Consider the following 16,916-nt stretch of genomic DNA (forward strand, 5'->3'; position numbering starts at 1 on the left):
TTGGCAAAATATTTGGACTTTATGATATGTATTTGCACAATTAGGAATATTTAATGTGATTTGATTGGTTTATTAAAATGGAAAACTTAATAAAAATTATTTTTTTAAAAAAAAGAAGTTGATGTTCATGCCAGCACCTTGGAGGAAGAACTGCCTTGGGAGTAAGAGAAGAAAGATCTTACCTGGCTTCTGGCTGGAGGCAGGGGTCAGTTGACCCCAGAGAGCAAGGAGCCCCACAAGGAGGAGAAGGCCACCACAACGCATGATGGACAGGCTTTGTCTGCTGCCCAGACCACCAGCTGACTTCTTGATCTCAGGAAGCAGGTTATATAGGGAACTCCTGAAGCAGGAGGTGAATGAAGGAGGGACAGAGGAGGGGACTGTAAATGGGACAGAGGCGACATTCTTTTCTTTCCAACAAAGAAGCTAAAGCCATTTTGTGAACTGCATGCATTACTGGACTCGAGGAAGGGCAGCAGGGCAGCAGTGAAAATTGTCATCTCCCTGGTAAAAATCCCCCATAATTGAGATTCTTTGGCCTTAGGACATTTCTGTTCTCGCAGGCCTTTTAAGATGTTTGTCATACAGGTGGTGATTAGACCTGTCTATGCATTTGATGGCTGGCTTTTCTCTTTCTTTTCCAGTTCTGTGCTGTGTATTATGCTTCCCTGTGCAAGTTTTCTTGAACTGCTATTTAAGCACATTTTAAAATTGTTGCGACCTGCCCTTCATCATAAGGTCCCTGGCAGCGTAACCACTACTGCAACAATACTTTGTTAGTTTACCCCATTTTCTCTCATTTTAAACCAGCAGGTCATAGATCTTTCTCCAGCTTTGGCAAAAGCTGCTGATAGTTGGTGAATTAGCTGTGCCAGCCGTTCGCTTCTGTGAGCTTTAATGGAGCAGGAAATTCTAAGTGACTTTTGATCCACTCCTCAGAACTTTGCCAAATTAGATCCATCACAAGTATTATCTCCCCAACAGGTCATTTTGCTGAAAGAGAGAAGCTTGCAATCCCCATCGGACAACCATGGCTGCAAAACAGAATTCCTAACTGAGCCACGCTTAAAACAGGACTGTAAGTCGGCGCCCATCTGCTGATAGATGTTTATTTCAAGCTCTGCCTGGATGGGCTTGGGTCATCCTCTGTCATGAGGACCAAACTCAAGCAACTCTGCAAAGGAAAAAATGGTTTTGATGTCCTGTGCCTCACTCACCTGTCAAAGTGACCTGCCAGGGACGAGGGAGCCCAGGATCCTGCCTGTCAGCTGGAAAAGAATCCCACCCCTGATCTTTGGGATTTAATCAAGTATTAGCAGCTTTTGCCAAAATTGCAGAGAGATCCATAATCTGCTAGCTTAAAGTGAGAGTAAACAGGTAAATGAAGAAAGGGCTGCTGCTGCTGTTGTACTTGTAGTAGTAGTTGTTGTTGTTACCCTACCAGGGACCTTATGATGAAGGGTGGGTCACAACAATATAAAAATGTGCTTAAATGTTTCATTTCATTTCACTTTTAATTTGAATTTCAATAGAGACCAATGTCAGGTTCTGCACTTAGGCAGGAAGAACCAGGTGCCCAAATATAAGATGGGGGACACCTGGCTTACTAGCAGTACATGTGAAAAGGATCTAGGGGTCTAACAACTAATGCTATTCTGTGCTTCATCAACATAAATCTGGTGTCCAGATCAAAGGAAGTCATAGTCCCACTCTATTTTGCCTTGGTCAGACCACACCTGGATTACTGTGTCCAAGTCTGGGCACCACAATTTAAGAAGGATACAGACAAGTTGTAACATGTGCAGAGGAGGGCAACCAAGATGATCAAGGGTCTGGAAATGAAGCCTTATGAGGAATGGTTGAGGAAGCTAGGTGTATTTAGCCTGGAAAAGAGGAGAATGAGAGAAGATATAATAGCCATCTTCAAATATCACATGGAAGACAGAGCATGAAGGCAGGGCAGTGGCTGTGAGTACCAACGGTGCAGTCTCCCCATGGCTCATCTTCGCCTCCATTATCTCTCAACTTTGAGTGGGTTAGCAGCTAATGTTTCTGAGGAGCAATATCCTTCACCGTCTCCTGTTGCCAGGCAACCAGCCCAGGTGAGCTCTTGAACTTTATCTGGAGAGCTGGAATTTACTAGGGCGTCATGATGCAGAGTACCTCTCCCTCCATCACCAGCCAGAGCCACAAGCTTTTGCCAGGGCTGTCTGCTCCATTTGCCCAGCGGGTGCGAGATGCAAGCTTGGGGAGCAGCAGTGGCAAAGAGGTGATGGGATGGCCGCCTTCAAATATCTCAAGGGCTGTCCCATGGAAGATGGAGCAAACTTGTTGTCTCCTGCTCTGGAGGGCAGGACCTGAACCCATGGCTTCAAGTTACAATAAAGGAGATTTGGACTAAACATCAGGAAGAACTTTCTGACAGTTAGGTTTGTTTGACAGTGGAACAGTCTCCTTTGGGAGGTGGGGTTTTTTAATAGAAGTTTGATGGCCATCTGTCATGGATGCTTTAGTTGAGATTCTTGCCTTGCAGGGGGTTGGACTAGATAACCCTTAGATCCCTTCCCAGTCTAAAATTCTATGGTTCTATGAATTTGAATACTGCCTTTCTATATCACTGTACACTGCAAAAGGGGGTTTACAAGCTGAAGAAACAACAATGATTACACACCTTATAACAACCTGATCCAATACAAAAATGTCATAATAAAAACATAACTTTAAAATAAACCACTTATATTAAATAAAATAACATTCAATAATCAATTAAAACGTAATGATACTCGATAAAACTAAATACCAGCAAATAATAATTAAGCAGGAATTCACTCTTAACAATTACAGCCAATAATTTCTAAACTATAATCAGTAATAACAACAGCATGTCACAGTGCATAAAATAACACAAAATAAATTGGCAAGCAAAGACACAAGACTTATAAAATTATTGATATAGCAGGAAGGCAAAATACCTGAACGCCTCTTCTCTCTTCCCAGCCGCTTCTGCTGTTCCCAAAGTCAGGGTCGGGGAAAGTCATGGATGGCTTAGCTAAGATTCCTGCGTTGCAAGAAGGGGTGGACTAGTGGACCCCTGGCTCCCTTCTAACTCTACAATTCTGTGATTCTATGATTCCATGAAAGGCTCCTTGGGCTGAGGGTGGAGCAAGGCAGGATGGAGAAGCACAAAGTCTCCCTCCCCTCATCACAGTAAAACATAATATGCAGCACAGAACTGAAAATGAAAAAGGAAAGTGTTACGTACTAAACTTGGATCCTAGAATAGGCAGGTAGGATCCTAGAATGCAACAACTGATTGGCCAGCAGGAAAAGACCAATCAGGCTCCAGGAGGGAAGCAGACTCAGCCAATCAGACAGGACTCATTGTGTAAATAATGTATATAAAAGCCTGAGGTTTGGGGGGGGGGGGATTTAATCACTGTTTTACAAGCTGCAATAAAAAGCGTGAAATCACTATAGGACTCCGAGTATATTTCAGAAAGCTAGTAATAAAATGCATAGACAGGTCCAATCTCCATGCGTACCACAAAGATCTTAAAAGGTCTGGGAGAAGATAAATGTCCTAAGACCCAAGGGTCTCAGTGATGGGCTGTTGTTGTTTTACCAGGGAGATGACAAGGGGAAATTTTCACTTCCTTCCTAGGGACCAGAAATCCCTGCAGCAAGGTGACAAGAAGTGCTATGGCTTACTCCTTGATCATTAGTTGTTAAACCTGGTTAAAAGAAAAGAACGTCCACTCTGTCCCACCTGCTGCCCTTACCTCTGTCCCTCCTTCCTTCACCTCCTGCTCAAGGAATTCCCCATAGAACCTGTTTTCTGAGATATAAGTGAGCCTGTGGTCTGCACAGCAGGCAAAGCCTGTTTTTAAAATGTTCTTAAATAACAGTTCAAGGTCTCAGGATCTCGGACATACTATCTATCTAGAGCAACGGGATAACCTCTGGCGATAGGATATACGATTTTCTGCCTCATATACAATTAAAGACAATTTTGTAAAGATGTTCTATAAGTGGTACTTAACGCTAGTTAAGTTGGCAAGGATATATAAATTGAAATCCAACTTCTGTTGGAGATTTGGTGGAGAAACAGGAACAACAATACATATGTGGTCGAGGTGTGAGGAAATTAAGAAATTTTGGGTAGTAGTACATGAAGAACTAAAGAAGATGTTGAAAATATCAATAACAAAGAAACCAGAGACATATCTCCTTGGATTGATAGATGAAGAGATACCACCGGGGGGGGGGGTTTCTATATGCAAGTACAGCTGCTAGAATAGTGATTGCTGCTAGGTGGAAGTCACAAACTCTACCCACAAAGGAGGAATGGATTTGTAAACTAAATGAATATTTAATTTGGCAAAATTAACTGCTATAATAAGAAATCAGTCAAGTCAAAAATTTAAAAAGGAGTGGAAATGTTTTAATGAATATATGGCAAAATATTGCTCAAAAAAAATGATACGCTAATATGCCTAGATTAAAATGTGAAGTACTGGATGGAAGAAAAATTAGTAAGGAAATATAATAAGAATATATAGATGATTTGAGAGGATTGTAGAATTCAAGGATTATTCTAAAATTGTAAATTGTATAATGTGGAGGAAATCGAGTGGGGGCGGAGGGAAGTGGGAGGAAGGAGAAAAGAATAATATGATGGATTGAGGAAATATAAATGTAAATGTATGGGGGGATGGGGAAGAAATGGTTTGGCTTTGGTACATCTGTATTGTAATGTAATATTTGAAAACCAATCAATCAATCAATCAATCAATAAATAAATAAATAAATAAATAAATAAATAAAATAACAGTTCAAGAAAACTAGCAAAGGAAAGCGTAATACACAGCACAGAACTGAAAATGAAAAAGGAAGCTAGTAATTAAATGCACAGACAGGTCTAACTGCCACCTGTACCACAAAGGTCTTAGAAGGCCTGGGAGAACAGATATTTCCTAAGACCAAAGAATCTCAATTATGGGGGATTTTTACCAGGGAGATGACAAAGGACAATTTGCACTTCCTGCTGCACTTCCTAGAGTCCAATACTGCCTGCGGGTCACAAAACGGCTTTAGCTTCTTTACAACGGTTTGTTGCAAAAGCTTGTTGGAAAGAAAAGAATGTCCCCCCCGTCCCACTTACAGTCCCCTCCTCTGTCCCTTCTGCTTCAGGAGTTCCCTATATAACCTGCTTCCTGAGATCAAGAAGTCAGCTGGTGGTCTGGGCAGCAGACAAAGCCTGTCCATCATGCGTTGTGGTGGCCTTCTCCTCCTTGTGGGGCTCCTTGCTCTCTGGGGTCAACTGACACCTGCCTCCAGCCAGAAGCCAGGTAAGAACTTTCTTCTCTTCCTCCCAAGGCAGTTCTTCCTCCAAGGTGCTGGCATGAACATCGGCTTCTAGCAAGATCTCCAGCATTGTCTACCCATCGACAAATGCCTTCCTTTCTCCTTCTCTAGATAACAGCAAAGGAGAAGCAGGTGGTTGTGTCATTGGGGTGTCTTGTTTTTGGAGAGTTCCAGGCAGACCTCTGAAGATGACAGTGCCCACTTGAGGATTGCTGGGTTCCTCTGGGTTCCAGACACGAGAGAACTCCTTCGCAATTGCACAGGGAAGGTCTCTCTGGCCAGAAGGCGTCTCTCAGCCACAGAACCCTAGAACTGTCAGGTTGGAAGGGAGCCCAAGGGTCACCAAAAGTTTTGCTCTTTTGCAGAGAAGCCTGGACGATGCCCCCCGAATACAGGTGTGGGAATCTGCATTGTACGGTGTAAAGATGACTGGTCCTGCCCCGGTGTTCAGAAGTGCTGCGGCAGTTGCCCACGAGATTGCAGTAATCCTGTCTAAGGTGAGATGATTTTGAATTTGGTGGAGGGTGGGGTGCAGTGCCACAGACTTTTTCTTTAATGCAGGAGCCAAAATGGCTGGGGTTTGTGGAAGCTTTTGGAGTCTCAGAGCTCAAAATATCTGGTAGCCTTTCCTCTGTAAATCTGTCTATGCTTTGCTACCCAGAACTTAAATGCATGACCTTTCACATACCCTTTCAAACACATACATCTGGAGAGGATCCCCAGCCTGACTCAGAGCTCAGCATATGTGTTGGCCTTTCCTTCTTTCCCGAATTTCTTCTGTTTAATGTATATATTTGGAGGTGTTGTAGATGGCCCTCAATATCTATCTAATATATGAAATAGTGAAATAGTTGCCACACTGCACTTTGGCCACAGGAAGGTGGAGTTGCAAGCTTGATGCAGGCATGATGAGAGTTGGTGAATGAGCAGTCCACAAGGCCTGGCAACAGACTGCAGTGGCTGCCCTGCTCCTCTGGCTTTTCTGCCTGCCAGGGCTGGTGCATCTGCCACCGGAATCCACATACCCTAAGTGGTTGACTCTGCTACTGGCCACCTTAGAGAAGACGAGGGGATGATTCTCCCTGCCCACTCATCATGTGCAGTGGAGAGCACTTGCAATGGCTCAAAGGACTTTAGTACTGAGCTTGTGTGTGGAAGCTGCAGCTGCCCATTGTCTTCTTGGTCTTCTTGGTCTTCTTCCCTTCAGCCAGGGTGGTGTAGTGGTTAAGAGCAGTAGTCTCGTAATCTGGGGAACCGGGTTCGCATCTCTGCTCCTCCACATGCAGCTGCTGGGTGACCTTGGGCTAGTCACACTTCTCTGAAGTCTCTCAGTCCCACTGACCTCACAGAGTGTTTGTTGTTGGGGAGGAAGGGAAAGGAGATGGTTACCCACTTTGAGACTCCTTTGGGTAGTGATAAAGCAGGATATCAAATCCAAACTCTTCTCTTCTTCTTCTGCAGCAGACCTTGCCTGGACCGGATGCCCAGAAACATTGAGTGGAGCTTAGACTGTATCATCTGAAGACCTGCTGACCTCTCCAAATATGGCAATCAAGGCACCATGATCAGAGACCTTGGCTTTCCACCAGCTTGTCAGGTTTCTGGTAGTTGAGCAAAATTTGCTCCATCCGGCACCCTCTTTTCTCTTTTGCACAATAAAGGCATTGACTCATTTGCATGCTAGACTCTGTTTGTCTGTGTTCCCTGCTTCCTTCTCCAGTGTTGTCCCCAACTTTATTGTCCCAATGGAGCAGGGCTGAGGAACCTTCAGCCCACCTGCCAATCTTGCCCCACCAGCCTTCCATGTTTGGCCCTCAAGGTCATTTGGGGCAAGCCATACCCCCCTGTCCAGGACGTGATGCGATACAGGTATGGGCGGCCTTGAGAAATAGGGTGCAGCTTGCGCAAAGCCCACTTTGGATGGCTCCCAAATTACCCAGCAACCAGCACAGGGGGTTGCAATGGGTCGGAGGCCATGGAGGGCCCACCTTCAGGCGAGAGGGTTGGCCCTTTCAAGGCAGCAGAGCTTAGAAGGAGTTGCCTGAGGGCGGAGACTTCAGAAGGCTCAGTTTGGCTCACTGGAACAAGCTGCTGAGTTGGAGCTGTCAGTGTTTCTACAAGACCTGACTGTAGACATGCAGAGGGCCGCAAGGCCAGCTGGCTAGCCCCAGCTTGGCTGCCTCCTTCCAGCCATCCCGCTGTGAAGACCCATCGGCCTCTGCTCCGACGTAAATCAGCGACCTGGGCTTCAGAGCCAGGGCACACTATCAGCAGAGTGAACTGCGCACACAAAATAGGCATGAGGCTTGTGAAAGCATACTACAACTACGGACAAAGAAACATGTCGTCTTTCTCTTTTCGTCTTCTCAGAGAGACAGGGAAAAGCAAAAGCTATACACACAATGGAAGTTCCCAGCAGGCTGTGCTGGAATGTAAACAGACATGTGACACGCAACAGTTCCACACGTCTGCTCCTTAAGGTGGAATGGAAATCTCAACACTGACCTGAGGCAGCCCCCAGCATTGGCTTGGAGAATCATTTGGGAATGGGGAGAGATCCAGTGGCCTGTCATCCCAGCCTCATGTCGCTTCCCCCTGGGAGTCCTGGAATGCTGAGCAGGCCAGACGGGGTGGCAGAAGGATTTGGCGGGAGCAGACTTCATGCCACCAGTCAGCAGATCCCAGGCCTGCCTGTCTTGTTCTGCCTGGGGAGCCGTTCCCCGAAATGGGTCTTGCCAGCTGGGAAGTGGAGGTTCCTGGCAGGTGGCTTTTCTCAGAAGAATGCTCTTCCCACCTATGCCCTTCCTCCTCCATGTAAGAACAAGACACATTCATTTCACAGAATCATAGACTTGCAGAGTTGCTAAGTTGTGTATATGTGTAAATAAATATATTATAAAGACACCATAGTTTCCACTGTCCCTGAATCCAAGGAAACCAATGCCTGGGTAAGTGACTGATACCCCTGGATTCTTGCACTACTTGGAGGTTGGGGTGGCATGCAACCTGACTAATTGCCATTGTCAGTGGCAATGGGTGCTACCATGATTTTCAGAAGCCACTTTGAGGGATGTGGAAGGCTTGATCAAACCTCCGGTGTTTAGGGATGTTTTTAATGTTTGATGTTTTATCGTGCTTTTAATATTTAGTTGGGAGCCACTCAGAGTAGCTGGGGATAGATGGGCGGGGTATAGATAATAAATGATGATAATGATGTTTGATGAATCATATGTGTGCACGATTGCAGCCTTAACTGCAGGATGCCACAAGGACACCCTGACTTCATTGAGTAATTTCCTCTTGAAAGTGCCCCCCGCTCTCAGCCCCTTCCCTCTCCACTTGGGAGCAGCAATATGGCAAAAGGCAGGAGCTGGTTTCAGAAGAGAAGGGGGAAACCCTCAAGAAGGAGACTAAGTGGGATGGGATGACTATTCTTTATTGGAATGAGAGAAGAGAAGAGCCTCTTTTATTTTGTGTTTATGGCATTGTGATTTGAAGATGTGCCTTAACCTCTAGAGCATTAGACACCATGCAGGATGGGACAATGATCCTGGGTCTCCACCCGGGTTCTGCTGTAGATGAGAGAGAGAGATAGTTAAAGCTGGTGGAGAGGTTCTGCCCTTGTAGGAAAAGTCATACCTGTAATTGTTTAATCAATTCATGGAATATCTCCCCCACCCCCTCAAAACCACCTTCCAGAGTCTTCCACAAGTACAATTGGGGGATATGTTAGTGCTGGGTCTAATTAGGCAAAGTTCTGAGAAGCAGTTGAAAATTTCCTGCCCCGATAAAGCTCACGGAAGCCAACTGCTGCCACAGTTATGCAGAGTAAGTTCAGTTTGATTCTGCAGAAGGAATGCTGTGAATTTTCAGAGGCATCCACTAGATGGCTCTGTGCAATGCCTATTCCTTAGTTACGAAATGTGACGGCAAGTGCTTTCAGTGCTTAGAGTGACTGTAAGTACTTAAGCAGGGTTAAGAATATTTTTTGGGTGACTGAATCCAGTTGGAGGCTGAACAAAGTGAAGAGGAAGTGGCTTCAGTTCAGCTCTTTGTTCATGTTCATCATTCTCCCCATGGATCTTCAGAACAACCCTGTGTCGAAGGTCACATGTAGTGTTAGTAGCTGTGGAAATGTATCTCCACAGAGAGTAGGAATAAATGAACAGTTCCCGCAATGGAGGGGTGAAGAAAGTGGATTCCCCCAAGGATCACTTTTGGGACATGTGCCCCCCCCCCCCCGGTTCATAAGCAATCTAGCGTTCAACCCTAACTCTATATTGCTTATGAACGGTGAAGTGGCCACCCCAAATTTATCAACCATCTGTCTGATTTCTCATCACTACTGGTTGCAGTGAGATTCATGTGTTCTGGTTTGGTTGTTTACTCTCAGAAGATTTCCCTGCTTTGGGGGCTCTACAAAACTGCCCCATGTCCTTCCTTGTTGCAATTAAAGCAAATGACTTTTCTGGGTTGAGCCTTGCCCCACCTTCTTTCAATTGGGAAACATAGCTTGAGTTACAATGTCTTGAACTCCTTATTGGAGATTGCTATTCTCTCTCTACACATTATATTAAATGTCCAATAAGATCATCAAGTGTTAAGTCTGTAAAGGGATCCATCTGTGCAATAAACTATTCAAACTTACATCCTAGTGACCCCAGAATAATAGAATTGTAATTCTAAGATAGTGACAGCAGTCACAAAATTAAAGGACGCCTGCTTCTTGGAAGAAAAGCAATGACAAACCTAGACAGCATCTTAAAAAGCAGAGACATCACCTTGCCAACAAAGGTCCATATGGTTCAAGCTAATCCCAGTAATGATGTATGGAAGTGAGAGCTGGACCATAAAGAAGGCTGATTGCCGAAGAATTGATGCTTTTGAATTCTGGTGCTGGAGGAGACTCTTGAGAGTCCCATGGACTGCAAGAAGATCAAACCAATCCATTCTGAAGGAAATCAGCCCTGAGTGCTCACTGGAAGGACAGATCCTGAAGCTGAGGCTCCAATACTTTGGCCACCTCATGAGAAGAGAAGTCTCCCTGGAAAAGACCCTGATGTTGGGAAAGATGGAGGGCACAAGGAGAAGGGGACGACAGAGGACGAGATGGTGGAACAGTGTTCTCGAAGCTACCAGCATAAGTTGGACCAAACTGCAGGAGGCAGTGGAAGACAGGAGTGCTTGGCGTGCTCTGGTCCAGGGGGTCACGAAGAGTCGGACACGACTAAACAACTAAACAACAAAACAATAACAACATTATTATTATTTCACCTTGCCTGAAAGTGCCACAATGACTAAGGGTGTCTGGCTGTTAAGCAGAAGGTTGGTGGTTTGAGCCAACCGAGGAACTCCTATGGGCAGGGGGGTTGGACTAGATGACCATTAGGCTTCCCTTCTAGGAGGTTATAGCTCTGATTCCTGCTTTACAGCAGGTTGGACTAGATGACCCTTGGGAGCCCCTTCCAACTCTCCCCTTCTGTGTTTTTATCTCTCTGATTCTTGCCCCACTGGGGGTTTTGGCTAGATGACTTTCGGGATCCCATTCTATTGTACCACTCTATGCTTTTATATCTGAAGGATCCTTTCCCACTCTCCTCTCCTCTCCTCCCCTTCTACGATTTAGGACATTTCTCCTCGAACCATGAAGTGGCTTGGGGGGCAGAGAGGACCACATTTTCATCCCCAGGGCTCCGTCCTCGGATCGACCTCTTCTTCCTTCCGTCAAAAACAAGCCAACAGCCCAAGGGCGCCAGGTCGTTCCGTCGAAAGATTCGTGGGTGGCTTCGGCTGAGCAGCCGCCCACCTGAAAGGCCTCCTCTGTGGAGCAGGTCGTGCCTGTCTCCAGATACGGAAACAGCCGCCTTGCGAGTCGCCAAACCGGTCCGTCGGGAATCTGTCCTCGTATTATTTGGCAGCCGAAAACTCTCACCGCTCTACGGGCAAAAAGACGCCGGCGAACTCCGAGACGCTCAGCCGCACCCACCGGTGGGGTGCGCGGACCCCCGAACAGGCCCCCGAGGATCGCCAGGGGCCGCCTGGCGCAGCTCTCTGCCCTCGAACCCGGAACCTCGGCGGCGCCAAACGGAGCGAAGCCTGGCCTGGAGCGGCGGAGTCGCGGGCCCCAGGCCTGGTTCGCCCGCGGAGATTTCGAGCACCAGCCCCAGCGGTTCGGAGGGGTTCGCCGCACCGGAGGAAGGCGAGGGCGGCCCGCGGGGCACCGGCACCCTTTGCCAGGCCCAGGAGGGAGCGCCGGGAGAAGATGACACCACTGTCGCCTCGGCAGCAGGGCAAGGAGACCCGGTGGTGCCCGAAGACGCGGCGAGGAGTGGCGACGAGGAGGACGGCGCGTCCAGAAAGTCCCCAGGGCTCCCCGGGGCCGCGCTTGAGCCCGAGCGGCCGGCGTCTGTGTCTGAAGGGGAGTTCGACTGCATTCTCCCTGCGCCCGGTGGACCGGAGGATGCGAACGGCGCGGCGGGAACGGGCGAGAACGAGCCTCCTTCGGCGCTGCCCCGCGCGTCCCCCGACGGAGAGGAGGATGCGGAGTGCCCGATTTGCACAGAGTTTTACGACGGCGACGTCCACCGCCCGTCGCGCCTGAACTGCGGCCACGAGCTGTGCGCGCGCTGCCTGGGCGCTGTCCTGGAGGCGTCGGGCGCCGCCGAAATCGGCCGCGCGCGCTGCCCGCTGTGCCGCCAGAAGACGCCGGTGATGGAGTGGGAGATCCGGAAGCTTCAGGAAGAGATGCTCTTGCTCGAGTCGCCGCAAGAATCGGCGGCGGGGCGCGCGGAATTCGAACCCTTGCCCGAACGCCGGCCCGGCGCCTGGGGCCGCCTGGAGCACCGCTTCCAGATGCGCTTCCGCGCCAGCCGCCCGGAGCACGGCGCCCTGCCCTGCCTGCGCTACCCGCTCGGGATGGTGCAGGGGCTGGAGCGGCTGGAGCGGCGCAGCCGCTGGCTCTACCGGTTGGTCCTGCTGGGGCTGCTGGCCGCCGAGACGCTCAGCCTGTTGGTCTTCTTCCTGCCGCTGCTGGTGGTCTTTCTGCTCTTCGCCATCCTGGAGAGGTGGCGGTGAGTTCCGTCGGATAGGAGAGGAGTGGCTCTCCAACTCGGATCTTCGCCGGAGGGGCGCGCGCGGGCCTTTCAAAAGGCTGCAGGATTCGGAGGCAAGGAAGCGCTTTACACAACATGAGAGCGGGAGGCTCTTTGCGCATTGCAATCCGGATTCGAACTCAAGAGCAGCCTTCGGTTGAGCAGGAAGCGCTTTGCAGAGCCCGAAAAGGATTCGAATTCGAGAGTGGCGCCCCTCGCCCCTCCTGCTGTCGCCGGCCAAGCAGCTGCGAAAGTGCTGAGGGCTTGGGCAGTGGAGACGAGAGTGGCCGGGTTCTGGGAGCCCAGGGTGGTGGGGAAAGGGGGAAAGGGACCCGAGGGCCATCCAGCCCAACCGCCTGCGAGACAGGCATCTCCACCTGAGCCTCCAGGACAGATGGCCACCCAACCTCTGCTTGGAAACCTCCAACGGGATATTCAAGAAACATAGCTATAATGGCCGAGAGTCGTCCTCATCCCTCTTCTCCTCCGTTAATTTATCGACCTCTCCTTTAAAGACGTCCAAGCTGGTGGCCAAAACTACCTCCTGCATCTGTGAGTTCCAGGGTTTAGCTATGGGCCAAGTAAAGGAGGATTTTCTTTCGCCCTTTTGCGGAATGGAGTCAGCTGCTGTAGCCCTTTGGGGTACATCCTCACCCACCCCACTGCTATGGGGTCGGGGAGTCCACCATCCTTTTATTGGCGATTCTTGCCTTCCAGCCGTTTGGGCTACATGACCCGTGGCATCCCATCCTATTGTACCATCCCATGTTCTTATAACTGTGATTCTTGCCTTGTGTACACTTGAAAACTTTGGCAGCATTAATATATATTCAACAATGCAAACAAGTTTTGATGGATGTAATAATGGATTACTGAATGGTTTAGTTTATGTAAAATATGAAGGAATTTATGGTATGCAAAATGAACCATGGAAAGAGAACAAGGGAAGTCACTGACATTTTCAGGTTGTTTAAATGAATATTCTAAATTGTAAAACAGAAAATTTAATAAAAATTATACACAAAAAGAAAAGAAAAGGCCCGTTCTTGTGTTGCCACCCTCTGGACCGCTGAAGGAGGAGGTACACAAAGAAGGGCCTCAGAAGATGATCTAAGGTTCTGGGTAGGTTTATATCGAAATAGTCAGTCCTTGAGGTATTGCGGTCCTAAGCTGTTTAAAGCTTTATAGGTCAAAATTGGACTTTTAATTGGGCCTGAAAACTAATTGGCAGCCAGTGCAGTGGGACCAGGATTGGTGCAATAGGCTCAAACCGTCTTGTCCTGGTGAGCAACCTGGCCACTGAATTCTGCACTAGCTGAAGTTTCCAAACTGTCTTCAGAGGCAGCCCAACGTAGAACGCATTGCAGTAATCTAACCTTGGGATTACCAGAGCATAGACAACAGGGGTTAGACTGTCTCTGTCCAGATAGGGGCGTAGCTAGGCCACTAGCCAAAGCTGATGGAAAGCACTCTGGGCCACTGAGGCCACCTGAGCCTCAAGCGACAGCAAAGGATCCAGGATGACCCCCAAGCTGTGAACCTGCTCCTTCAGGCGAAGCGTAACCCCATCAAGAGCATGCAACCTCCTAGCCAGCCATTCTAGGGAACCACCCACTAACAGGGCCTCCGTCTTATCTGGGTTGAGCTTCAGTTTGTTGGCTCCATTATTGAGGCAAGAAACTGATCCAGAACTCCCACTGCCTCACCTGCAGATGTAAAGGAGAAAGAGAGCTGAGTGTCATCAGCATACTGCTCACATCAGACTCCAAACCTCCAGATAACTCCACTTAGAGGTTTCATGTAGATCTTAAACAATGTGGGGGACAGGACTGAGCCCTGCGGAATCCCACATTGAAGGTTCCATGGGGCTGAATAGCATTCCCTAAGCAACACCCTTTGAACTAGATGACCCTCAGGGTCCTTTCCCTGTCAGTTATTCTAGGATTTAATAGCTATGATTCCTGCCTTGCAGAGGGATGAGCTAGATGACCTCTGGGGAGTCCCTTCCATCTTTCGCAGCTGGCACCTATAGGAATCAAACCCACCTCCTTGGCATCACCCTTTCTCCTCCTGCCATTTCCTCAGTTTCGTTTGCTCTGCGGGCACCTTGGGAAATACCCTTCCTCCAGGGGAGTTGCTTTCCAAAGTGGACTTTGATTTTTTAATCTTTTTCTGCACACACACTGCCGATTAGAAATCAAGGCAGCCTTGACCTTGGTGAGACCTCCAGTGCCAGAGGCAGTCTATCTAGATTCCATCATCATCATGACTATTATTATTTAGAATTATTATTATTATTATTATTATTATTATTATTATTATTAGCAGCCACCTGGAAGGGTGCCTTCTGCTGTACCTGAGGAACCAAGTGCTTCCCACAGTCCCTGGTCCAAGAGCCCAGAGGGGGCAGCAGGTGGGAGGCCATGGAGGGTCCACCTTCAGGTGAGAGCGTTGGCCTGTTCAAGGGGGCAGACCTTGGGCAAAGTTGCCTGAGGGCAGAGACTCGAGAAGGCTCAGTTTGGCTGCTGGAGCAAGTGGCTGCCTTGGAGCTGCTAGGGTTTCTACAAGTGAGTACCCAGTAAATCACCAAGCTAGACTGGCAGCAGTGGCACTCGCCCTTCTTCTGATAGGAAGTATTTTGCAGGGGGATGGGGAGATCAAGGAGGGTCAGTTGTGATGGAGTGAGAAATGTCCCTGTTTTCATCTGAGGAATGTTGGAGGGTATGAGATGGTGCATTGGCCTGATCCAGCAGACTCTTCTTATGTTCTTTGGGGTGTGAGGCTTGTCAGCTCCAGCCCCAGTTCAGCTCTGTCCCCACCTCACCTGGAACCTCTTCTTCTCATGAAATCAGCCCAGGTGGGCAATGACATCCACTTTGGAGAGAGGAATACACCTGCCTCCTGCAGCCAAGGGGCCCTTTTCCCTTTGGCATGGCTGATGCCCTCTTTCTGAATGCCCCAGGCACAAGCCCACCCAGACTCAAGGCTGGCATCGGGTCTTTCTTGTTTGTGGGATGCTCTCCCCAGGGAGATTCGCCTGGCACCTTCATTATAAACCATTAGGCACCAGGCAAAAACATTCCTAACTATTTTTTATGTTGTGACTTTATCCTGTGAACTGCCCTGAGACTTGCAGTACATGGTGGTTTGCAAATAATAATAATAATAATAATAATAATAATAATAATAATAATGGTGCTATTTTTCTAGAAAAAGAGGTGTCGGAACTCACCATGAATACCTCCCTCATTTTCTAAGAATGGCAATGGCACCTACCTGAGAGGAACTCACTGAGTTCCAGCTGAAAAGAAGCCCTGATTATAATTCACCTAAACCATTTCAGAATAGTGCTATTGATCAGTCATAGATATTACGGGTCACTTTGTGGCTGTATGGTTGTATTCTTATGCTGCTTTTACATATTGTTACGATGTGTTTATTCATTTTTTCCCCCTTTGTACACTGCATGGGTTTTTCAAACTATATTAAAGTTGTGGTCCTGTTAAGCCATGACTCCTGCATTGGACCAGATGACCCTTTGCGTCCCTTCCAACTCTTGCTGTTGTTTATTCGTGTCTGACTCTTGGGGACCCCCTGGACCAGAGCACGCCAGGCACTCCTGTCTTCCATGGCCTCCCTCATGCTGGTAGCTTCGAGAACACTGTCCCACCATCTCGTCCTCTGTCGTCCCCTTTTCCGTGTGCCCTCCATCTTTCCCAACATCAGGGTCTTTTCCAGGGAGTCTTCTCTTCTCATGAGGTGGCCAAAGTCTTGGAGCCTCAGCTTCAGGATCTGTCCTTCCAGTGAGCACTCAGGGCCGATTTCCTTCAGAATGGATAGGTTTGATCTTCTTGCAGTCTACCCTCCGATAGTTCTGTGATCAGAAGCTAATAGTTTCCGCCTGGTCTTTCCCTCTCTCCCCTTTTGGGATGGGACTGAAGCTCAGTGGGCAGAATACCTCCCATGAAATCTACTGCCAGCCAGTGCCGACAATATTGGGCAAGGTGTAGCAACGATCTGACACTTGCTATGTTTAAGAGCCCCGCTGTCTATGATGTGTTCACAGAAACTTTCTTGTTGCTTGACTCACTCCTCCTCCTGATCTGCTTTCATTTTATTGCCTCTGCCAGGTCAGATAACATCTTCTGTTCCTCCCTCTCCTGGGAGGAGCCATCGCTCACTCCCTGTTCTTGGCTGAAGGAGTCCTGGCAGGCAGGCGTCAGATTTGGCCCTGGGACTTTCCTCCATGTGTGACACATCAGTTTGGATCTGCTTGCTAGAGAGAGGCATCCTCACCAACCACAGCTGACGCAACACTCAGTCTGCCTCTGCTCATGTGACACATGTGGTGGGAAGCTGAGAGAAGGAGGGAAGACCCCACATGGTGTCTCCATGCCCCTGTGGCAAGCTGGGCTCCCTTTCCTATACGTAGGGAGACACCTACGTATATTGGCAGTTACC

General features: G+C 48.4%; 1 protein-coding gene across 1 annotated transcript; it reads left to right on the forward strand.

The window, feature by feature from the left end:
• The first annotated feature begins 8,376 nt into the window (after positions 1-8,376).
• Positions 8,377-14,263, forward strand: LOC308480057 (ring finger protein-like). The gene has a single exon (XM_081011326.1). It carries the CDS (start codon positions 10,927-10,929, stop codon positions 12,436-12,438), a length of 1,512 nt encoding a protein of 503 aa, XP_080867452.1. The 5' UTR covers positions 8,377-10,926; the 3' UTR covers positions 12,439-14,263.
• The last annotated feature ends 2,653 nt before the right edge of the window (positions 14,264-16,916 follow it).

The sequence above is a fragment of the Podarcis pityusensis genome (genome assembly GCF_964106645.2).
Source record: "Podarcis pityusensis genome assembly, chromosome: 6".
Classification (NCBI taxonomy): Eukaryota; Metazoa; Chordata; class Lepidosauria; order Squamata; family Lacertidae; genus Podarcis; species Podarcis pityusensis.